The sequence below is a fragment of the Anopheles gambiae genome, chromosome X (genome assembly GCF_943734735.2).
Source record: "Anopheles gambiae chromosome X, idAnoGambNW_F1_1, whole genome shotgun sequence".
NCBI classification, from domain to species: Eukaryota; Metazoa; Arthropoda; class Insecta; order Diptera; family Culicidae; genus Anopheles; species Anopheles gambiae.
The window spans coordinates 11,463,437-11,487,128 of record NC_064600.1 but is presented as its reverse complement, the minus strand read 5'-3'; the positions used below and the strand labels follow the sequence as shown (position 1 = coordinate 11,487,128).

Below are 23,692 nucleotides of genomic sequence, written 5' to 3'. Positions count from 1 at the left end.
ATTTTCGTGTAATTTTGCAAGTAGGGGGCGGTTTTACTTACTTTATGAATTATTTGATATGATTCTGACTGAATATAACTGTTTTAAACCTTTTGAAATAGTTTTGAACATTCGATCAAAACGGAAATTATTTGGCAATTTGCAATTGATGTGTCAAATCAGTACAATTTGCTCAAAGAATTGTCAAATTTAGAAAACCGCGTATCTCCGAATCCGCGTATAAGAGATACCGTGTATCTCGGGGACCGCCTGTACGGACAATGTTCCTCGGCCTTAACCTTGTACAAAACGTTGAAGTGGTGAAAATACAAATTAAATTGCTCTTTTGCAAAAATCTGTAGGATGATTAAGGCCAGACACACCGAAAACCCACCGAAACCGAAAAGTAAAACATGAACAGAAGAAATATTCCAAATAGTCACAATTGCCTAAGCAGCTAATTTTGGCACGCTAAAGATCGCTGTTTGAATTCGCCTTTTTGCAGTAGATAAACAGCACCAAAGCTCCAAGTGGTCCTTCTAAATAGCACCTAAGCAGCTTCCTTGTGCTGCATTCTAGGGGATTATAATTTTTTGTGTTTTATTTTCAATCAAGGCGTTCATAAAACAACATAAAATGTGTTGTTTTATTTGCATTTTCATTTATGAATTGTAAATGTTTATAACTTTCATATAATTTTAAATAATTTACAAAGAAATCAAAATCACTTCTTATAGATAATCTGGCACACAAGCCACAAGACGATTGATGGTGTCACTCGTTTACACTTTGGCAAGAGCCACATTGTACCGATGTCATGCATTAAAAAGCTATAGCACAAGTGCCATAAATCCACTAAACGACCAGGAAATGGGTTCTAAATGACTCAAGCTCTCAACCCTACGACTCTAAACTCTCAAAGGAATATAAAAAGACTTCGTTTAGACCATTTTTACAGAAGCAAGTGAGATTTGAGTAATGGTCGTTGATGTTAAAATCCATTTCTTTAGACCACACGGAAATTTACAAGGTTATATACGCCATGATGAGATGCAGGTAGCACACAAACACTTTACAAGAAAAGGACAGCATATAATGAATTATAAAACGCCATCTATTGAGCAGACCAGTGAAGTTTTTTTCTATGGATGTTTGATGTTCCAGTAGTTTAAACTTAATCAGTGGCGCTTGGGAAAGATCCACCAAGTTCGGTACATCTTCTTAACAAGCCTTCAAGTTTCATCATGAACCATACCCATCAGGCTAACCAGCCGCAAGATTCCAATGAGTGCCGTGTGCTTATTATGAAGTGTGATAATACCACCAAGTACCGCCTTATCTCTTAATCAGTAACAAAGTACGATATCTGAACCATTTTTCATTAAAAAGCCATTTTTCGTGTAGCCGTACAAGAAGAACACCGAACAAATCCACTTGATCGAGAAATATATTTCACGACTGTATCAACATGAATTGGTAAATCCGTACAATAATATGAGCGTTATATGTATATACACAATATGTAGCAATTCCAATGATTTTTTGTTGCACTTAAGCACTTAAGTGAAGCAGCGTATCCTTGCCCCCATCCCCCCGGTAAAGTTGTAATAAATGGGCTCCCCCCCAAATCGGTAGCTCAATTAATGCTGTGCGTCCAGCGAGAGGAACGGATTCTTTTCCTCGACGAAATGGAATGCTTCCCGGATGCGGGGCGTAAGCAGCAGCTGCAGAAACTCAGACTGCTCGCCGGGCAGAAGCTTGATCAACTCAATAGAAGCGACGATTAGCTGTCTTAAGGCGGATGTTTTATACGACACGTCCTTTTGGATGCTGAGCGCCCGCTGCTGCTCGATCTCCGGCGGTATCGTTTGCTTCTGCCGCTCGCCTTCTGTAGGATGTTCACCCTTGGTAGCGCTCCTGTGCGCCGGTGGCTGTTCCGCAGGCGGCTCCGGTTGCTGCTGGTAGACGGGCTCAAAGTCTTTCGCCGGTTCCTGGCCAGCAGCCGTTGGCCCGTTGGCAGCGGGCAGATAGTACGGCTGGTGCGGATGCGGGAGGCTTCTTCGTGCCGCCGCTGCCAAAGTTTCTCCATCGCCGGCCGCCTTTCTAGCGGTGCCGTTGCTTTGCCTCAGTGCCGCCGGCGGCTGGCCACAGTCGTCGGCCGCCTGGTCGGGATAGTGGTACAGGATAGTGCCGGGGTCGCCGCCGTGTTCGCGATGCTCCGCCGCACGCTCGAGCGGCTCGTCGGCCGCCTCCGCGTAAAGGTGCGCCTTGCGGCTGCGCTCCCGGTCGCTTTCCAGGTGCTGTATGAAGTGGTCGGCAATCATCTCCCACAAATCGCGCAGCGCGAACAGATAGTGGATGCACTTCTCGTCGCCCTTGGCCGGGTGCGGCCCGGCCGCGTACTGGTCGCAGCAGGAGCTGAGCAGATAGCGCACGTCCTCGGCGGTGAGGCTGTGGATGCGCACGTTGTTAAGGTACATGTCCACCAGCGCCATGTAGTGTATGATCCAGGAGGAGTTCATCTGCTTGTACAGGTTGGCCGCGTAGTCGATGCCGGACACCTTCTGTATCAGGAACTTCAGGCCGGGGCGGGTGTCAAACTCGACCGCCCCGATCAGGAACTGGCGCAGCGCGCGCAGCAATATCTCCTTGCTGTTTTGCCCCAGGTAGAACAGTGTTTTCGACCCGCCGGCGACACTGTGTGGAGTCGCCCCTCCCGGCGGCCCTGCCTCGGCGCCGCTGCTGTAGAAGCAGGTGTTCAGCTCGCTCGGCACGTTCGACAGCCCGCTCAGCAGGATGTTGGCGATCAGCTGTAGCAGCATTTGGCTCGCCAGCATGCCGACGATCAGATTGCGGTACGGAATGCGTATGATGTAGCAGTCGACCGCCAGCCCGTACGACGGCGGCATCCCGGTCGACAGGGAAGAGCCGCCGGCGCCACTGACGGGCGAGCTCAGTGCCGCCCCATTGCACTGCAGCGGGTAGAGCAGAAACGAGTAGGAGCGGTCTTCCTGCGGCACGGGCAGACTGCGGCCACCGAGCGCATCGCGCTGCGTGTCCATCAGGAACACCTGCTGGGCGAGCGAGTGGATGCGCTGCAGCTCCTCGGGCGTGCTGTCGCGCCGTGCCGCCACCTTCACGTTCGCGCAGTCGCCGTAGAAGCTGTTCGAGTTGCGGTTGAACGCGAAGATGAGCTGCTTGAGCGGCGCCATCGAAACCGTGCTCGCCCGATGGATGGCGGACGCGATGATTACCCACTGCTCCTCCTCGAACAGGTAGCCGGCGGAGAAGATGACGTGCTTCATGCAGGACACCCCGACCCGGGCAATCGTTTCCTGCGACTGGGCGGAGCACTCGATCAGCACCAGCAGCAGCTGCTTCAGCGCCAGTACGGCCGAGCTGGGCAGGCGCAGCGTGCCGGACGCTTTGCCACCGGGCGGCTCGTCGCCGGTGTGCGGCGTTTTGCGGTACTTTCCGTCGCTTCCCGCCGCTCTGGTGGCCGCCCGGGCGGACGAGGGCGATGGGGTCGACTGCCCGAGCAGCGACTCGCTGCCAATCACCACCCGATCGCCCAGCGTTTCGAGCGTTTGCGATTTGGCGAGAAAGTCGACCACCAGATCGGTGGTCATGCAGCAGCAGTGCTTGAAGTTCTTCTCGATCAGCACCCAGCTCTTCTGCGCCTTGTTGACGTACCGCAGCCAGTCCTGGATCATCGGTATCAGCAGATGGTTGATGCAGTAGAAGCCAAACTCGACGCCCGGGCTGATCATGAGCGTTTTGAACAGCTTGAAGATGGACTGCAGTATCGGCGACTGGTGCGCGATCGGGCAGACGATCAGCGAGTTGGTCAGCCCGTCCAGCAGCAGGAACCACACCTTGAGCACGCCGCTCGGCCGGTCGAGCTCGTCGATCTTGCGTATCGACTCCTTGTCGATGTGCAGCGACCGGTAACTGATCATGCACTGCTCGTTCGTGCTCTGCAGGTACTCCTGCCCGAAGAACGTAAAGTTTTCCATCGAGTTCGGTATGTTCGCGTCGATGATGTGCGTGTAGGTGATGCCCTTGATTTTGTACGTCGAGTGCAGGTTCGGGCACTGCGGCATGTTGTACATAAAGTCGAGGATGGAGGCGCACCGCTCGAGAAACTTGAGCGCATCGTACAGGAAGTCGCCGGAGCGCATGGTGAGCGACAGGTCGTCGGTCCCGGCGGCCGCCGCCGCCGCCGGGTACTGGCCGTGGTCAGCCGCCGCCGCCGGCCCATTGCCCGAGATCTCCAGGTAGGACAGCAGGCACAGTATGCAGTCCAGGCCGGCGTTCGCGAACACCAGCATGTTGTCCGTTTCGAGAAACACGCGAAAGATGTCGATGATGTTGGACAGATGCACCGGGCGGTTGCGGGCAGTGCGCAGCGTGCCGAACAGCGGCCGCCAGCCGGACCGTATCTCGGTGCGATGAGCCTCCACGATCTCGTACAGACAGGCCACGATCTGGTCCTGCACGTCGATGTCGCACGAGTCCATGCTGAGCAGATTCTCGAACGGCTTGAGCAGCGCCTCGTTGAAGTGGAAGTGCGGCAGCTCGGTCTGCTCCACCAGCAGTGCCGTGATGATGTCGTGGATGTACTCGATCGCGCGCTTCGAGATGCTTCGGTCCTTGTGACAGGCGGCCTGCGGGATCAATGCGGGGCAAAGCAACAGTTAAAGCATTAACAGGGAAGAAGCGCAATGGCAGGATGTACTTACGTCCATCAGGTGCGGCCCAGTGATCGCCCAAACCTTGAGCACGTGCAGCAGTGGGCGAGGACCGCGGAACACCTTCAGCGTTACATCGCCCACGCGATGCAGCAGCAGCGACAGCGGCAGCGAATCATTCTTCACCTTCCAGGGCCGCCCGAGCCACCACGATTTTTTGCCCTTCTTCAGCGAGGTGCTGCGATAGAGCTGCTCTCGCGACGCCCGGCACAAACTCCTCAGGAACTGCTGCAGCGCGGGCAGGCTCAGCCGCTCGGCGGCCTCCGCGAACAGGACGTCGGCCTGGTGCGACAGTGCGCACAGCATCTTGGCCGTGTCCGTCTGCGTGAGATTGACCGCATCGTTGGCCGAGTATGCCTTCAGTATTGTGATGACATTGATGTTGGCGTTCGTGTTCGGCGCCTGCAGGAAGCTGTACACATCGACACTGTGTGAAGAAACCCCAAGGAACATTTTAAATCTTATCATAGTTTGCACGAATGTTGTCACGATTATTGCATTAAGTCTTTCTTTTTCATTTGAATGTTTTGTATGGCCTAGTAAGACTTTTACAAAACTCACTTAAAACTGAAAGGGTCCATCTACAGAACTCTGTTAAGAGTAGTAGTTACAAACCATTTCTAGAGCTTTAAGATGTGAAGCGCAAATAATCTAACAAAATTACAGCTTATTGCTGTGAATATGTTCTTGAGACGGCAATGAAGTAATGATTATAAAGTTATAGTAAGGTTAATGGTCATAATAATGGTTATCAAAATATCAACAAGGCTGACTCATCTTCGAAAAACAAATCAACAATCATATAAATAAAAATGGACTCCATTGGCTTAAAATCAGAAGGACTTTCCTGATCACAAGTTCAGACGATTTGTAGTGCAATCTGAGTGGCTAAGAATGTTTTAAACAGCGCATAACATAAGGAAGCACTTGTGCAGACTAACAACTTTTAAGAATCTCCAAGTACAGGCAGTCTCCTAGATACACGAAATACCTGATATACGCCATTTTCTACAATCGTGGATTTCTGAATTTGATGGTTCTTTGAATACGTTTTAACTGATTTGATACATTAACAGATCGTTGATACATTAAGAGCAACATGATAAAAAGGTTATATCTTCGATATCAATTAAAAACGAGAAGATCTTCTCTTCATTCGAAACCATTACTAATAATCTATGTAATGGTAATTTTTCTTGCGAAAAAATAATTTTCATGGAAATGAACCGAATTGGCCAAGCCTAATCTTGACTACAGCCTGTATAGTATATTCCGGGTTACCTTCATCTGAGACTTAATATGCATTTAATAAGATCAGTTGATCTTGATGCCTTAGTCTCAAATAATTACAGGTTGATTAAAATCAGCCATAAAAACTTCAATTTTAGTTTTAACGGATAGTGCGGACTAAAAGCGTCTTCAGAGCGTTTTAAAGGTTTTACAACGAGGCGGTCCCGTGGTACAATCGTCAACTAGAACTACACAATAATATGTCTCCGTCATGGGTTAAACCCTACAATAGACCGTCCCCTGTAGCAACTGACTATCCGGCTGCGTGGTAATGGATTAAGTTTCGATAGCCTGTATAGGCCGGGCATGTCCGCGTAGGACGTAACGCCACATAGAAGACAACTTTAAAGACTGTTCAGCATCTTCAAAAGACATCTTAAAAGTGGCTTAGCACACAATAAAGCATTCTTTAGGCATGTTTAAATGCAAAATGCATGGAAAATGTGGCTTGGGAAGGAATGGTATAGTACTGAAACGTCGTGCCTACGCTTACTTCAGGAACACAGGTACCTACCATGTCTCATCCTCATCGACCGAGTACGGCGAAAGGTGCAGCCGGTCCGACTGTGTCTCACCCTTGCCAAACTGCTGATCGGACGACTCCTTGCACTGTCCGACGCCCGGCGCATTGCCCACGTTGGTCGCGTTGCTCTGCGAGCTGAACAGGTCGTGCTCCAGCTGGGTGACGTGCCGACAGACGGAAAAGACCGGCAGCCAACAGTCGGCACTGTGCGAGCCCAGCTCCAACCCGCCGGACAGCACCACGTCCATCGACAGTGCGTGGCTCGCCGGTATCTTGGGACCCGCGTTCTGGCACACGTTCGAGGCGATCAGGTTGATAATTTTCCCTGCCAGATGCTGCAGGCTGAGCGCGTTGCTGAGCGTCGCCGCCGCGTGCAGCCCGTCCAGGCTGAGCGCGTACAGCGTTTCGCCCGAGCCGCGCGTCTCCTTGCGCACGCGCAGCGTCTTTTTCGACAGCTTCACCAGCCGGGCGGTGGGCGACCCGTCGGCCTCGCCCAGCCCAGCGGTCAGCACCGCCACCATCGAGTCCCAGCAGCACGTCAGCAGCCGGCGGGCGATCTTGCGGGCCGCGCGCTGCTTCGCCGTCGGTTCCGTGTGCACCCGCACGACCGACTGCAGCCGCTGCCAGTCGGACAGCATCTGGGTCGGGCCGGTGCCGCCCGCATCGTGCAGCATATCGAGCAAGGCACAGTGGGTGCTGGCCGCCGGGTCTTTCGCCCGCTGGGTGGCGGTCAGCGCCTGCAGCGGGTTGCCCGCCAGTATGCACTGGTACAGCTCGCGGAGCCACGCCGCCGACAGGTACACCAGTATGCCGGAGTTCTGCACCGAGGTGACGAACTGCTGCTCGGTGAGCGGAATGGCGGCTGGCTTTGGGCCGTCCGTGTCAATGCCGCCGCCGTCATCGTCGTAGTGACCGCCGGTGACGAGCTGCAGGGCGAGCAGGAGCGCCGAGTAGGTGGCAAGATAGATGCCGTCCGCGTTGAGCGCCGTCAGTGCACCGTAGTCGCCGTCGCCGCGCGTCGCACTGTTGCGCTGGCAGACGCGCGACGCAAACTCCTGCACCGCCTCGTCAATCTCGATCGAGGTCTTGAGGCGGAGCAGCGACGGCACCAGCTCGCTGGCCAGCACGGCGGCAAACTCGCGCGCATGCTGCCGGTCGCAGTCACCGTCCGAGCGGCCGCTCGAGCCCGAATCGTCAATGTGCGCCCACAGCCAGTTGCCCTGGCTCGCCTTGGACGATACGTCGTCGCCGGACGAGTGCGTCTCGTCCTCCGGGCCCTCCGTGTCGCCTGAACCGACCGAACCGAGCTCCGGATCGATTGTGCCCTGCTCCAGTGGCCCGTCCGCATCCGATTCGGACGACGATTCGAACCCGCTCTGGCGCAGCTCGGCCACCGCATCCCGATACGGCGGCGGCAAACGCGTCATCGATTGATAGGTGAGGGGCCCGGTGTAGTCCGCATCGGCCAGTGCCGCGTACCGTTCGTTCACCAGCTCGGCAATGCGATCGCCGATCAGCGACTCGTCGTAGCTGCCGGACGAGAGCACCTGCAGACTCTCGAGCAGTGCGACCACACACTCCACACTGGAGCTTAGCGCACCGTACACAGAGGCACTGCCGTGATGCCAGGCTGCAGCGCACTCTTCCATCGCGTCTATCACCCTGATTGGAAAGAAGAGAAAACCAGAACCAACGAGCATTAGATTATGTGGTTTATTCTATTAACATCACCAACAGGGAGCTGAAAGAAGTAGTGTTGGGTTTCATGAATCTTTCCTTGAGATGCATTCATATGAATCTTAAGCGATGAGTTATTTGAATCTCGAATCGAATCTCCAAAGATTTATGAATCTCTAAAAATTCATAAATCTCCGAGGTATCATAAACATACTATATAAAGATTTACGAATCTTCAAAGATTTCTGAATCAAGAAAGATTTATATTACAGATTTAATTTACAGTGTATCGTAGTACATTGGTTAACCCGCAAGACTTCCGGCTACGCGGTACTTGCCAAGAAGTCTGGCAAGTCCTGAATTGGCTTGGTAGTTGTTGCGAAGAAGAAAAAGAATAAGCAGAAGCTCTAGGTTCATGAAAATTAGGTGATTTATGAATTCACTGAGATTTATGAATCATTAGAAGTTCGTGAATCTTTAGAGATTTATGAATCTATTGAGACCGATGAATCTTTCAGATTTTCAAATATATCCAACCAAGCTTCAGATTCATTGAATCATTTCAAAGATCCATTCGGATAAATCTTTCCAACCGCTATAAAAATTCATTGAATTATTTCAAAGATTCATTCAGATTCATGAATCTGAATGTGATTTACCCAACACTAGCAAGAACAAGGAAGGTCTAAGGATGTCTGAAGATGCTATACATACAATCGGAAGAGTGCCATATCGTCGCTACTGCTCTGCGTCTTGTCCGGATAGAGGATGATGGCTAGATCGATCAGTCGCTCCGGTGACTTGAAGATCTCGCGCGCATAGCGTAGCGGTTCCGCCCGGTTGCTCGGCACCGGCAGCAGCAGCATGCGATGAAAAAGTGCCTCCAGCATCGGCCGAAGACTGCCCTGAGCGCCCGCTATTCGCAGCAGCTGGATGCTCGTTAGATAGATACAGCGAGCCTGCGGCCCATCCAGCCCAGGGCGCGTAAAGAACCCACGGTTTTCGCTCTCGATCAGATGTATTGCATCGCTGAAATAAGAGTTTATTGTATTGTCAGCAACTAATTACAAAAAAAACTGAAAAAAAATGAAGACATGACAGTGGCGGGTTTAGCATGTCGGGGGCTCTAAGCGGTAAAAAGAGTTGCGGCTCCCTGTACGTGGTGTACAAGAAGAAGTTTAGCTCAGGGTTCTCCGGTTCACGGGGCCCTAACGTCCATCGTTCACGGTAGTGGCCGAATGAAAAAATGAAGTTTTCATCAGAATTGATTCCGGCTAGCTCCGATTTTTTTCTTGAATAAATTCCGGATAGTAGGTCCGGAATCAGAGTTGGCTCCAGAATCGAAGTCGCCTCCGGAAATTTAATTTTCTAATGAATTGGAGCCGGCTCCGAAATCAGACTCGACTCTGGAATCGGATTCAGTTTCGCCATCTCCTTGAGAATTGACGTTTAGGTCCTATGCTGGTATGATTGTATTGATAGCCACACATAATTTTCCGCAAATTTTCTTATAGGCTATTAACCTTCATGAAGATTCGGGGACTAATTTCGCTTCTGAAACTTCAATTTCAGAACTGATTCTGATAACGGAGCCAATTCCAATTTATGAGCCAATTCTGAAGTTCTGAAGCAGATTGCAATTCCTCAATCGTCGATCCCAATTAAGGAACCTATTCTGATTCTGGAATCGAAAACGATTCCAGAATCGGAATCAATTCCAGAATCGGAATTGGACCTAGAATTGATTCCGAACAAGGAATTAGAATCGGATAGATCCTATTCCGAGCTCTCACCACTAGTCCACAGGGTCCTACTTGAGTCCTGAGTCCCTCACCGGCACTACTCTACCAACTGTTACATGCTGAACTAACGATCCACGGAACCCCTTGGAGCCCCTGAGTTCGCCCACCGCTCAACCCGCCACTGAGCACCTGCAACGGGCTTGCTTACCGGTACGTAAACTTCTTGTCCTTGTTGACCCGCCCGGGCGAACCCATCGTAGCGGCCAGCGTGGGGCAAAACTTTTGCCACAGAAACGCGGTAAAGTGCGGGTTCGCGTGCACGTCCGACGGCAGCGACACCACCAGCGTCAGTATGCACTCCATCAGATACAGCGAGCTGTTCGGGGTGCCGCCGTCGCCCGCCTTCGTGCTGCCGGTCGCCGGCTCGACCAGCCGGCTGCACAGCCACTGCATCACCGGTATCACCTCGTTGTAGACGGCGGCCGCCATGCCGAGGCTGATGATGCCGGTCGGATCCAGCCGCACAATCTCCTCCGCCTCGTCCTTCAGGAACGCGCAGAACGTGCGCAAGCACTGGCTGCCGGCGGCCAGCGAGGCCGCCTTGACGGCGCGCGACCCGTTCTCCCAGCATTCGCCGCACTTGGACAGCATCTCGATCAGCAGCCGCCCGTTCAGGGTGCAGGTCTGCGAGCAGGCCATCGCCAGTATCAGGCGCAGCACATTCACGACGGTGTCCTCGTTCGCGATGCTCGAGAGGCTGGAGGTGGCGCGGAGCAGCTGCGCCGGCAGCCACAGCGAATCGTCCTCCGGCTCCAGCCCGGTGAAGAACCGCTCGTCCCGTATAATGCGCTACAATATGGTACAGACACGAAAGAGGGTGTGACGTTTCCGACAAAGCTCGCTCGCAAACTCGCAAGCCACAGGGTCCACTTACGTGCAGCCCGTTCAGCCCGTAGGTAATGAATTTGGGCCGCTTCGTCTCCAGTGCCATCTGCAGGGCGGTAAAGCAGACGGAGCGCAGCTCGTAGGACGGATCCCGGTGCATACCATGCTGGCGGGAGAGTTTCTCTGTAAAACAAAATAAAACAAACAAACAAAAAAGTGCATACAAATAGCATGTGGAGGAGCAGGGGCGGGCCCAAGTGGGTGGTTTTTTTTTTGCGCCCCGTGGTCGGTGGCGGCTCAATATCGATTGTGTGGCGTGCTCTGCATTGCAGCGCGTGACGCCATTGCAATATGCTAGTCGCATCGTACCCACCGTGTGCGATTTGTGCGGCTTGTTTCAGATTTTGCAGCTTGCTGCCCGTCGCCTCCTTCACTATCGACATTAGCAATTCCTCCATGCTGCCCGACACTACACACCAGCGGGCAGGTGTAAAGGCGAGACGTTTGCAGCAGACGGGTTTTGGTGCTGCTAGTTAACACCTGGGACCGATGCCATTTACACACCACCGCAGGCCACTGGTCGCTAGCTATCGATGACGAATCACACTAATGCTGAACGATAGGATGCAATGGATGAGCTAAACAGCGAAGGGAGGGAAAGCGCAATCGGGACGGGAAATGTACAATATGTTGATAGCTTGGCCGAATGTACGGCACAGCTGCGAACACTACTGACACCGAATTGTACCAACAAAAAAAAAACAACCTTTTTCCCCTGCTCACTACTTCGTACGTTGAATGGTGTATGATTGTTGCTTTTTGAACCAAAAAGTGCTCCAGCTCCTTTAGTTCCTACTTTGCGGGATCAACTCTTTTTTTTTTTTGCATACGCCTCCCACGAGACATGTCATGTGTTGTGCTAGTTCCTCCAAACTGTATCTGTACAACAACCAAAAAAAAAGTGCATCTACCAAAAGTCCTGCGTGCTTTGTACGACCCTTACGGCACTACACTATTCAACACATTCGTTTACCGTAAAGGCTCACCGATTAGCTTCTGAGTTGCCTTTTTGCTTCTGCTACTGCTATGCTACAAAAAAGGGCGCACCAAAAAAAAACACCCGTCGTTTTGTGCGTTTTTGCATCACGCGTACACAAAACTACAATATGTAAACGGTCTCGCTGGGGGTTTTCGCTGCTGAGGGGCACGGGTCGCGCATCGCGCATGTCCCTAACAAAGATGCAAGGTAAAATCGATTCGTTTAACTGTCAGCGAGCATTACATTCTTTTTTTTTACCGGTGTAGAAATTGGTGGAATTGATGACCGAATCGGGACCATTTTATTCTGAACACTATTATTCGTTTTACACATATGTTTTACATCCTTCTTGATGACACTTTCTGGTTGCTAAAAGATTGCTGCTCTAGTGTACGGCACGCTCGAACGGCTGTTACTTGCTAGTGCCATATTTTAAAATTTTCGTTTGACAATACCGTTTTGCTATTTTATACCAGCCGCACCGGCATTAGAGCACAGAGCTTTAAATTGAAATTGGCTGTTGGGCTCAAACGGTAAGCCTGTTCCATAGCAACGCATGTTGCTTTGTTTCGTCTAAACATGCAGTGATGCGATAGAACATTGCGAACAAATAAGTGCAAACTGTTGTAGACAACCCAAAAATAGTTGGATTAAGAGCAATGGTCCTGCTGCAAGAACCCTGCAATCATTTTCAACGTTGTTTAAAGGCAAATAACGGCATTGAGAGCAGTGGCAAGTTTGAAGATATGCGTGATGAGCGGCCCGCAGTTTTGAAAACTTGTATCCCCAATGATTGTAGGCCCACCGTTTATTTTAGTGGGCTCCGTCGACAAATGAGAGCTCGTGACCAGTACGACCACCGAAGCCAACGTTAGGCCGAATTCTACGACACCTCAAATTCTATGAATTCATCCCTCGAACAGAAACCAACCCTCGTTGGTCATGTTTGAAAGGTCGTCAGCTAGTGAGGGAAGCTCCCACTCGTGTTGAACAAGAAAATAGTGAAACTCATTACCATAAATTTTAGGATGACGTACAGCAAAGCTCCAACACATCGAAACTCGTTACAACTTACACAAAGACGATGCATAAGTGATATCGGTAGAATTTGATTGAGAATGTGGGCTCCCAGCTTTCTTAATCCCCTGGACTTTTCGGTACTGTAAGTACATTATGGCAATTACTATTTACCAGTTCTACGCCCTACACACATTTGCTATTGCAAAAATCCATCCCACTACTGTGCAATTTCCGTGACTTTGATATCGCCGTCCACCACATTTTACCCGAATGCCAAGAATCCACCGTGGAACGCCTGCCAACTAGACACCAACATCTTCTTCTTCTTCTTTGGCTCAGCAACCATTGTCAGACAAGGCCTTCCTGTATCCACTTGTGGGCTTAGCTTTCAGTGGTCAATGGATAAACCATCATAGCAGGTCAGTCAGGCGTATGTGGGTACTGTCCATTTGGGGCTTGTACCCATGACGGGCATGTTGTTAACTGCTACGAATTGACGACTGTACCACGAGACCGGCTGACACTAACATCGGCACTGTTACTTTAGCCAGACATCGATTTCCAGTGAAAACATTTAGAATTTCTTACGATCACTAACTTCTACATAAGAAACTATCACTAGCTTTATATGTAAACTAGACAATAAATGTAATTCAAATCAATTCAATGAATTATAATAACCGAGAACACACAGGATGAAGTAACTGTAAGCATGAAACGGCTTTCAAAGAAGAATGTTAGATATTAGATTTAAATTTATAATTATACGAGGTGAATGAGGCCAATAGGCATACATTTTCTTTCAAAAAAAAAATATAGTTAAAAGAACACCAGTTCATTTCACTCATAATGTCGATAATGATGTGTTGAACAAGGTGTAAAAGTGGACATTGAGGTTGTAAAATAACTACCTCGAAATAAACACGTTGATCCATGGCCTGATAACTTTTTCTTTTTGTCAGTATGTGAAGTAGGGAAGCCGGCAGTTTCTACATATTGGCCACGGGGCTCCCAATCGTTCTCAAGACTCCAACTGACCATGGATCTACACACCCTACAATCTGATTGCGTCTCAGGAATCTATTTCAACCTACTGAATCAGTGCTGCAAAATGTCATGAATATCACGCGATGATATTTTTCTGGCTGTGAACAGTGCTGAAAAATGCCACTATTTCAATCATCAACACTCATGACTGAAACGAAGCTCAAATCAGATCACGTACACAACTGAGATGATCAGTGACTATACTCAAACAGTTGAAGAATCAATCACATGCTTGGTGACATTTAGTTTAGCACCCAACTTTTGATCACTCACTTGGTCACGACATTGTTGTCGGCGATAATCGCGACATTCTTGGAATATACTTGGCGCGTAGGCTCTAGCAACAAAATGAGCATGCTTTCTCCCTCTATCTGTTTTGATTATCTGTCGGGACAAGCAGAGCGAGAAAACATGCTCATTTTGTTTCTTGGAACCACTCGCACGCAATGCATATCTCCCGTGACCATCGCGATGATCACCGACTGAAAATGTCGCGACCAAGTGATTGAACACGAGTTAGTTGCACACAATGTCACCAAGCATGCGATGGTCGCACCAACTGTTTGAGGCTCGCCTCTGATCTTCGCAGTGGAGCTCGTGACGCTGAGATGATTTAGTTTCAGCCAGAATTTTTCATGACTATGTCAGTGACATTTTGCAAAATTGATCACAGCAAAAAAAAAGTCGTGATATAGTGACTGACCAAGCGATGGTCGCAAACATGTCATGAGCATGTATTAGTCACACCAATCGTTCTGAGTATCACCTCTGATTATCACAATTGAGTACGTGACGCTGATATGGATTTTGTTTCAGTCAGATTTTTTTATGACATTGATAGTGACATTTTGCAGCACTGCTACTGATTGTGGAATCCTGAGTATGGGTGTTATGGTATGAGTGTAGGCAGCAATCGGAGTAAGGGAGTCAGTCGGTGGTTGAGCGCAGAATAAAGAGGGTGATTGATGATTGTAAACTGGATATCAACGTGTAGAGTGTATTGACTGGGAAATATAGGATATCACACTGATGTTAAAATATATAAAGGACTTACAATCCTGAGAGCCTCTGGCGGCAGCGTTCAATTTTATTTCGTGATAAATAAAGCACTGCAAACCAAGCCCACTAATGGTAAAGACAGGCCTTGCCCGACCCTTGGCACTGTCGTCAACTAGCCCGACTTTACAACATGTCCGTCGTGGGTTCAAGCTTTATAATTGGACCCGTCCCCTCGTAGACCCAATTGACTATGGGGCTGCGTGGTACTAAATCACTATACCAATTGAGCTAAAATTCCTTCGAAACAGATCCAGGTAAAGTGTGAAAAAGGCATAAAATCAGGCACTTTTTCTATACTGTTATGCATTTGGTGTCAGTTCCAGGATCAGAATGGGCTTAGTATCGGTTCAAGGACCACTATGGGTTCGTAATCGATTCAAGAATCGGTAGGAATACGTAATCGATTCAAGAATCAGTATGGGCTCGTGATCAGTTCCAAGATTTATATGGATTCAGCACATGTTTCAAGACAGCTATGAGTTCTTGATCGGTTCGTGGACTAGTATGGGTTCAATATCAGTTCCAGGATAGGTATGGCTTCGTGGTCAGTTCAAGGACCGATATGGGTTTATTATAGTGGTGGGAGCTCGGAATCGAACCTATACGATTCCGATTCCGTGTTCGAATTCAATTCCAGAGCCGAATCCACTCTGGAATGGAAATCGACGTGGGAATCGCCACTTGCTCCGGAAACGGAATCAGAATTGACTCCAGAATTGAAATAAGCTCCGGAATGAGAATCAGTTCTTGAATTGCAATAAGAAATTTCAGAAGCGAAATTAGTCTGGGAAACTCCATGAGAATGTATCGTTTACAATTAAATTAGGATTCTTTATGTCTTCAATTTATAGCATCATTAGATTGTTCCCGAGATACACTGCTAATGGGGACCGAAAACAGCCGCAAAATACCGCATATTTCGAATCTCCGCGCAAGTTGAATACAGTCTTTCCCCGAGTTACGCGAATAATGCGTTCCGGAGACATTCGCGTAACTCGGATTTTCGCGTAAGTCGAATATCACGTTTTACAGTAAAAATATACTTTCTTTATCATGATTTTTGATTGAATTTAGTTCATTTATGTAATTTATCACTTATTTGATTCAATTGGTGTGGAGAATTCAGTTATTTCTGACTTTTTAGTGAATTAAAATTTTGAAATATTGCTAATTATTTTTCATTTGACAATTGATGGCGAAAATTGTACTGATTTGACATCTGAACTGTCAAAAATAAAAAAATCGCGTAACTCGAATTCGCGTAACTCGAGTGTCGCGTAACGCGGGGAAAGACTGTATCGGAATTTCCAACCCAAATGTCACTAATATTCGTGTATTTTTGCAAGTAGGTGGTGCTTTTAGCCACTTAATTATTTGATATAATTCTGACTGAATATAGCAATAACCAATCTTTTGAAATGGTTTTTAACTTAAGATCAAAAGGGAAATTATTTTTCGTTTGAAAATTGATGTGTCCAATCAGTACAATTTGCTCAAACAACTGTCAAATTTAGAAAACCAAGTATAAAAGTTACCGGGTATCCCAGGGATTACAGGTTTATTACGTAGAAAAAATTGTAAACAGTCAAGAGAGAGTAATGACTAACGATAAATAGCGGCGCATTCAAAATATGAATCGGGATACTCGTAGAGAGAGTGAGATAGCGAGAGGCGATACATCTGTTCTCAAGGTGTATGGTTATCCGGATGCAAGGTGTCTTTATTAAGGAGGTGAATTGTTAGCGCGTTTTCCGGGCGCCATCATTGAGTATTGTTATGTCAAATCGCATACAATTTTCTATACCCCCCTCCAGCCCTCCCCGATTTTAATACCGGAGCCCCAAGTATTGTTATGTCAAGTCGTGAAATGTCAATTTGCTCTGAAGCACTTCACCTCCTAATATCCATACACCTTGATCCGGATGTGCTTCACAGCAAGGTGTATGGATATTAGGAGGTGAAGTGCTTCACCCAGTCAGACAGCCTTCTGTTAATTTACCCATTCGAGCAGTTTTGTGTCTGTTAGCGCGTGGCCACGGAGCTGAAAAAATGTTGAAATTTTTTTCAACTTTGTCAAAATTGCTTGTCAACTGCAAAAAAGAGCTTTTCTCGTGGCCGCACCAAAAACATACACAAGAGCGAAAAAAAGCTCCAACATCTGAATATCATCGATATTTTGTTTAAGAAGTACTAAATAGGTACATACATCAATTAGAATCATGCATTTTAGCATTATTATCATAACAATGGGTCACAACTGCGCCAAATAGCTGTTTGTTTACGCTTTTTCACGAACGTCAAATTTTGTCAACTTTTGTCAACTTTTTTTCCTGGCTGCTCCAGGTTACAAAATTTTGACAAAAGCTCAAAAAAGTGACAAAATCTCACATTTTGAAAAAATTGTCAGCATTTTGTCACTACCATGGCCTTTCGCTTTGTTATAACAGTAATTTAAGAGCAATTAAGGCTGCGCTCTGGCACCAATCGAACACGACAACCGACTCGAACAAACCCATATAATCATATGGAGGTGCACTGTCAGACACAAACAAACAAACAAGACAAACATGTCAAATCCCATACATTTTTCATGTTCGATGTCGTGTTCGATTGGTGCTAGAGCGCCGGGTAAGCGGTACGAAGTGTTGTCGTTTGTTGTCAGTGAAAATATATAAATAAGAACAAAAACAGTATTGTTTTAATGATCTTTTAGTGGAAGCAGACGTCGGCGGTGTTTAAAACTGTAAAATGTAAAGAACAGCCGGGAAATTGTGTTTATTAGTGCTATTTGTGCATCACTTTTCTGGGTGAAGCGGCTGTTCAAGTCGAGTTTGCTAAAAAAAATACATTGTAATCGTGTGTATAACCAAATAACCAAGATACCGAAAACGCCACCAATTTCCTGTACTAAAAATCCAGTTGCATCGAAGGCTGGAAATAGACGAACCGAGATCGTCGCGGTACCGCGAAATTCGCGCCTTGTTTATAACCGTATTAATACATGATGCGCAGTCTCAGATTGCGCATATATTCGTTTTATCAAAACATATGTCATTTCGCGTAGCCAACCCTGAGCTATAAACGTCATTTCCATACAATTACAGATTGCGCCAAGATTGCGCATAAATTTTCAAGATTATATGTCCGAGATAATAAATAGTTTTTGACAGATAAATATATCAAACCGATCCGTTTGACAGATAAATATATGCGCAATCTGAGATTGCGCATCGTCTATTGCTACGGTAACAGTTGTAGAACAGTTGGGCTGTCAAATCTTCCGCGCCTCCAATCGCGCCTGCTGTTTCGCAGAGATACCCAACTTCGGTATTGCTGAGATTTTTGCGGTAGCGCGAACCGATTATTTTTACTTTTTCTGGCGGATTTGTGTGAAAACTCGTGTCAAGAAATGAGTTTTGTATTTTATTTTGCATAAACTATGTGAAATAAATAATTTGATTCGCAAATTGATAGAAAAATATTTCTTCTTGGCACATTCAATCGTCACCAGACCTCGGATGGTTCCATACACGAACCGCGATTATCTCGCCTATCTGTCAGATTTTATAACTTAATTGAGAGCTCAAGTCATACGCGATTTTCGCGGTACCGCGATGATCTCGGTTCGTCTATTTCCAGCCTTAAAAAAATATCGAAGATCACGACAAAAACAAAAACAACTAGGCCTTCCTGTACCACTAATGGCCTTACCTTTCAGTGACTTATTGATTCCAGGATAGTCAGTCAATAGTACTAAATTACCAGTAATTTAAATTTGATTTAAAGTTAGCCAACGTTTATGAGCCCATTCGAGCAGATTTGACTCATTACCCTTCTCCTTTTTAGTTTGTTTTGTTTTACCTCTTGATAATAAAGTAATACAGTATGTTTTTAGTTACAATGATTTTATTTCATCATATTTGTTTAAATATTCCTTGTTTTTCATAGCATTCCACAAAATCTCGAAATCTATCCAAAATATATTAACTTCGTTGACCGAGCTCGCACTCGAATGAAAACCCCTCGCTTTTTTGCATAGCCGCTTGAGCTCACAAAACCGCTCGAAACTGCTTGACGGGCACAGCGCCAAACCATCGCCTACCTCTAGTAATACACCTTGGTCGGAGCACGGAATCGGTTGTGCAATGTGAACGACTTGTTCATTGGGCAGAGCACCTAATGTTTATAGGAAAAGCTTGTAAATACAGCATATGTCAACAGGTCATTGAAAAGAGCGCGCTTCGCTGTCTTGTTTTCATTTTCGCCGAAACGTTTCCGAAAGATGTTTTGCACCGCTTCTCGGCCCGGCGTGCGTTAATGCGTTGCGAGTGAATATTCTCTCCAAGCGCGGCTCGGCCGCAGTCGAGTCAGTGGTTCAGCTGTGGTAGGGGCGCCCCCAAACATACATCATGCCGGAGTACATGATCAACGGTATTCCGGTGAACTTTCCGTTCGAACCGTACGAGCTGCAGAAGAACTACATGGCCAAGGTGATCGAGTGTTTGCAGAACAAAACGAACGGTGTGCTGGAGTCGCCGACCGGCACCGGAAAAACGCTCAGCCTGCTGTGCTCCTCCATGGCCTGGTTGCTGCACATGAAGCCAAAGGTAAGCCGGTACAGGAAAATACTTGTCACAGCTTGTGCCATTCATGCTTTGTCGCACACACCCACAGCAACCGAAGCACCGAATGGAGACGATCGACACATTGCCAGAGCCCCCGGAGCTGAGCAACGCGAAACATGCCGCCCTCGATCCGGAACAGGCGCTTGCCCTGCAGCAGCAGAAGGCCAACACGAAGATGAAGATCATCTACGCGTCCCGCACCCACTCGCAGCTGTCCCAGGCGATGCAGGAGCTGAAGAACACCAGCTACCTGTTCGTGCGCTCCATCATCCTGGGGTCGCGCGACCAGCTCTGCATACACCCGGACATCTCGAAGCAGGAAAACAACGCGATCAAGACGGTGCTGTGCCGGGAATCGGTGAAGGCCCGCAACTGCTCTTTCTACAACCGCGTCGAGACGGTGAAGGACCGGCCGGACGTGGCGACCGTGCCCGTGATGGACATCGAGGATCTGGTGACGGTCGGCCGCAAGCTAAAGGCGTGCCCGTACTATCTGTCCAAGGAGTTGGTCGAGCAGGCGGACGTCATCTTCATGCCGTACAACTATCTGCTCGATCCGAAGGCGCGCAAATCGAACGGGCTCAGCCTGCAGAACACCGTGATCATACTGGACGAGGCGCACAACGTAGAGAAGATGTGCGAGGAGGTCGGTTCGGCCCTGCTCCGGTCGTCCGACATTGCGCTCGCGATCGAGGACACGTCCGCCGTCATCAAGTCGATGATGGACGGGGGCGGTGCCTGGACCGGCGACGGGGAAAAGCAGCTCGAGCTCACGCTGGACGATCTGGTGCTGCTGAAAGAGATTCTGCTCGGCGTGGAGAAAGCGGTGGACGACATTCCGATCCTGTTCTCGCAGGGCGGCACCACCCATCCGGGCACGTACATATTCGATCTGCTGGAGAAGGCGAACGTAAGTGCATTGGTGTTTTTTAATTGTTTTTTTTACTTGATTTTTCGCTTCCCTTTTCCGCCCCGCTCCGGCAGATCAAGTTCGGCAACATTAACGTGGTGCTGCAGGTGATGAACTCGCTCATCACGCACATCACCACCGAGAAGACGGGCGGCTTCGTGCGGCGCGGTGCCGGTTTGCAGTCGATGGTGGACTTTCTTGAGGTGGTGTTCGCTAGCAGCGGGCCCGAGTACCGCCAGGCGGTCGAGAAGTGTTTCCGCGTGCACATCGAGCCGGAGGAACCCAAGCAGTTGGCCAAGGGTGGCGTGAAGCGGGCGGACGGCTGGACGGCGACCAAGCAGCCACTCAAGGCACCGGTCAAGTCCACCTCGAAGGTGATCAACTTCTGGTGCTTCAATCCCGGGTTCGGCATGCGGCAGCTGGTGGACAGTGGGACGCGCAGCATCATACTGACGAGCGGCACGCTCGCCCCGCTCAAGCCGTTCATCAGCGAGCTCAGCCTGCCGGTGGCGGTCAGCCTGGAGAACCCGCACATCATCGCCCGCAGCCAGGTGTACGTGAAGGTGATCACGCACGGGCCGGACCGGGTCGAGCTGAACTCGAGCTTCAAGAACCGGTCCAACCCGGAGTACATCGCGTCGCTCGGCCGTACCGCACTGTCGCTCTGCCCCATCATCCCGGGCGGGCTGCTCATCTTCTTTCCCTCCTACCCGCTGCTGAACAAGTGCAGCGAGGAGTGGCAAGCGTCCGGCATCTGGGGGCAGATCAGCCGCCTCAAGCAGATCTTCGTGGAGCCGCGCGGCAAGGACCAGTTCACCACGACCATGGCGGAGTACTACGCGCAGGTGCGCGACCCGGCCAGCCGCGGCGCCATCTTTATGGCCGTGTGCCGCGGCAAGGTGTCCGAGGGGCTGGACTTTGCCGACGCGAACGGGCGCGCGGTCATGATCACGGGCCTGCCGTTCCCGCCGATGATGGACGCGCGGGTGGTGCTGAAGAAGCAGTACCTCGACACGAACCGGACGCGCGAGAACGAGCTCATCACCGGCAACGACTGGTACTCACTGGAGGCGTCCCGCGCCGTCAACCAGGCGATCGGGCGCGTCATTCGCCACAAGGACGACTACGGCGCGATACTGCTGTGCGATTCGCGCTTCCAGAACGCCCGCCAGCAGGCGCAGCTGTCGGCCTGGATACACAGCCACCTGCGGGAGAGCAGCGCCGTGCCGAACTTCGGCACGGTGGTCGGCGAGATGTCACGCTTCTTCCGCCACATGAGCACGGCGAGCCTGCCGGCCCGGGTGCGGGACGTGTGCGCCGTAAAGGACGAGCCGGCGGAGGCGGCGAAGGAGGAGCCGGGCAAGGGGAAGCGGTTCGCTACCGCCGTCAAGGGTGGCGGGATCAACACGTTTGCGGAAAAGTTTCGGCTGAGCGAGTATCTGCCAGACTCGATGAAAGTGAACCCCCACTCGCGAAGCACCAAGTCGGCGGGCGACGATGCGGAGGCTGGCGGCAGCGGGCTGGTGACGCTGTACAAGCGCGAACGAAACGATGGCGAGGGGCCGCCACCGTCGGCCGGTGCGTTTGAAGCGACGCGCAAGAGGCGAAAAATTGTGATCGTCCCGCAGCCTCTCGTTAAACGCGAGGATACGGAGGACGGGGAGAACGTGCTGCTGCCGGTGAAGCAGGAGCCGGATGTGGCGGCCGCTGCCAACGTAAAGCGCGTTGCGCCGGAGAATCGGGTGGACTTTTTGCGCGAGGTCAAGTGTTCGCTAAGCGCGGGAAGCTATAAAACGTTCCTACAGTCGCTCGCCGTGTACAACAGGAATAGCGATTTTGTGCTGTTTATTAAGCAGCTGTGCTCCTGCTTCAACAAACCACACTTGCACTACCTATTGCTGGGTAAGTATAGACAATACGCATCGATTTTTAAGGGAAGGTACGAAAATGTATGTTTGCTTTTTGTTCAACCTATGCGTTTTTCTTTTCTTTTCAGCGATGCGGCGATTCATCAAGCAAGAACATACGCTTGAATTCGATACGATCATAGAGAAAATTGAAGCCCGATTCTTCAGCGACATGTAATGTAAGTTAGTTTTTTGTAAAAATACATGGATATTGGAATCCTACCGAACTTTATTTGAACGATTCAACAGAACATTTGATTCTGAAAGAAACTCTCTATCTAATAAGAAAATATGGTGATATTCTATATATCTGGTGATGGTGGTATGGTTTTTGTGTGTGTAAACCACAGCCACATGTCTAAGAAATTTTTCGTATCCTGTTTTAGAATATTTGAGGCAATACCCCTATTCCAGACAACCGGGCTACCTCAAAGCCAGCGACTTTGGAGGCTTATAACTTTTGAATGCGATATCCAATATCGATGCAATACTCTGAAGAAAATTGAATAAACTAATTCAGTTCCTATAGCTTTACATATATTGGTTGAACTCGTTACCGTTTTTATGTTAAAGCTTTTCAAAGTTGAATATGTTTTTTTAATGGATTTTTTTAATACTTTAAAAAATTTTCACTTTTTTTAGAAAGATACCAGCATCAAATAAAATTTAAGCACAGTGTTCAAATTCTGTCTTTTTACAATGTACATTCAATGTAACTTATAAATAGAGACCAATTTATGAAGTTTTGCACTTGTCGCAATACAACATTTTATACAATTGTTATGGCAGGTGTGTTGTAACGGGTTTTATTCAAATAGAAACGGCTTTATCTTTATTCTATGGAAACGATTTGCGAAATTATAGTGAAATCGTTTAGCTAAGATGGAGTATTTAGCCATCGAAGCAGTTCGTAACGTGGCTCGGAAGTATAGTAAAGTGGTTTAAATTTAAACTCAACAACAAATTTGAACGTAAACCTCTGAGCCCTGCGAATCATAATCTTGACCGTAAGATCGCGCGATCCACAGAAAGAGTGCGCGATGTAGACAATTGGTTCCAATTCCCAAGGATTCCGAAGATCAACCGAACAAACTATGACTAAACCAATTTTTTTTTTTGCAAGACAAACGATAGATAGTAAGATAGTTTCGAGGGTAGTTCATAACTTTACGATGCTTGCAGCAAATTTTTGAAAAGGCAAGGCAACGGATTCCAGGTGACAGTTAATTCCAAGGGAT

The 23,692-nt window shown here is 48.8% G+C and overlaps 2 protein-coding genes across 9 annotated transcripts; one reads left to right on the top strand and one right to left on the bottom strand.

The window, feature by feature from the left end:
• Positions 1-1,408: 1,408 nt before the first annotated feature.
• LOC1272414 (brefeldin A-inhibited guanine nucleotide-exchange protein 3) lies at positions 1,409-12,059 on the bottom strand. 7 transcript variants are annotated; one of them, XM_061652973.1, is made up of 9 exons: positions 11,881-12,059; positions 11,641-11,786; positions 11,221-11,485; positions 10,897-11,030; positions 10,171-10,811; positions 8,935-9,249; positions 6,535-8,205; positions 4,722-5,157; positions 1,409-4,646 (listed from the first exon to the last, which is right to left on the bottom strand). In XM_061652973.1, exons 3-9 carry the CDS (start codon positions 11,303-11,305, stop codon positions 1,620-1,622), a joined length of 6,309 nt encoding a protein of 2,102 aa, XP_061508957.1. In that variant the 5' UTR covers positions 11,306-11,485; positions 11,641-11,786; positions 11,881-12,059; the 3' UTR covers positions 1,409-1,619. The 7 variants fall into 7 exon arrangements, with proteins under 7 accessions (XP_061508957.1, XP_061508954.1, XP_061508953.1 ...); XM_061652970.1 differs by having other exon boundaries at positions 11,614-12,059; XM_061652969.1 differs by having other exon boundaries at positions 11,641-12,059.
• A 7,067-nt stretch (positions 12,060-19,126) lies between these two features.
• On the top strand, positions 19,127-22,686 carry LOC1272449 (regulator of telomere elongation helicase 1 homolog). 2 transcript variants are annotated; one of them, XM_311162.6, is made up of 4 exons: positions 19,127-19,619; positions 19,687-20,547; positions 20,622-22,449; positions 22,544-22,686. In XM_311162.6, exons 1-4 carry the CDS (start codon positions 19,422-19,424, stop codon positions 22,630-22,632), a joined length of 2,976 nt encoding a protein of 991 aa, XP_311162.6. In that variant the 5' UTR covers positions 19,127-19,421; the 3' UTR covers positions 22,633-22,686. The 2 variants fall into 2 exon arrangements, with proteins under 2 accessions (XP_311162.6, XP_061508952.1); XM_061652968.1 differs by having other exon boundaries at positions 19,148-19,619; positions 20,622-22,686.
• The last annotated feature ends 1,006 nt before the right edge of the window (positions 22,687-23,692 follow it).

Coding starts and splice junctions, on each gene's coding strand:
- LOC1272414 (XM_061652970.1), bottom strand. CDS start 11,305: ATGGAGGAATTGCTAATGTCGATAGTGAAGGAGGCGACGGGCAGCAAG. Junction 9,250..10,170: donor GACAAGAAGTTTACGTACCG/GTAAGCAAGCCC, acceptor CTCTTATTTCAG/CGATGCAATACATCTGATCG. Junction 5,158..6,534: donor GTCGATGAGGATGAGACATG/GTAGGTACCTGT, acceptor TTCTTCACACAG/TGTCGATGTGTACAGCTTCC.
- LOC1272449 (XM_061652968.1), top strand. CDS start 19,422: ATGCCGGAGTACATGATCAACGGTATTCCGGTGAACTTTCCGTTCGAA. Junction 19,620..19,686: donor TGCTGCACATGAAGCCAAAG/GTAAGCCGGTAC, acceptor ACACACCCACAG/CAACCGAAGCACCGAATGGA. Junction 20,548..20,621: donor ATCTGCTGGAGAAGGCGAAC/GTAAGTGCATTG, acceptor CCGCTCCGGCAG/ATCAAGTTCGGCAACATTAA.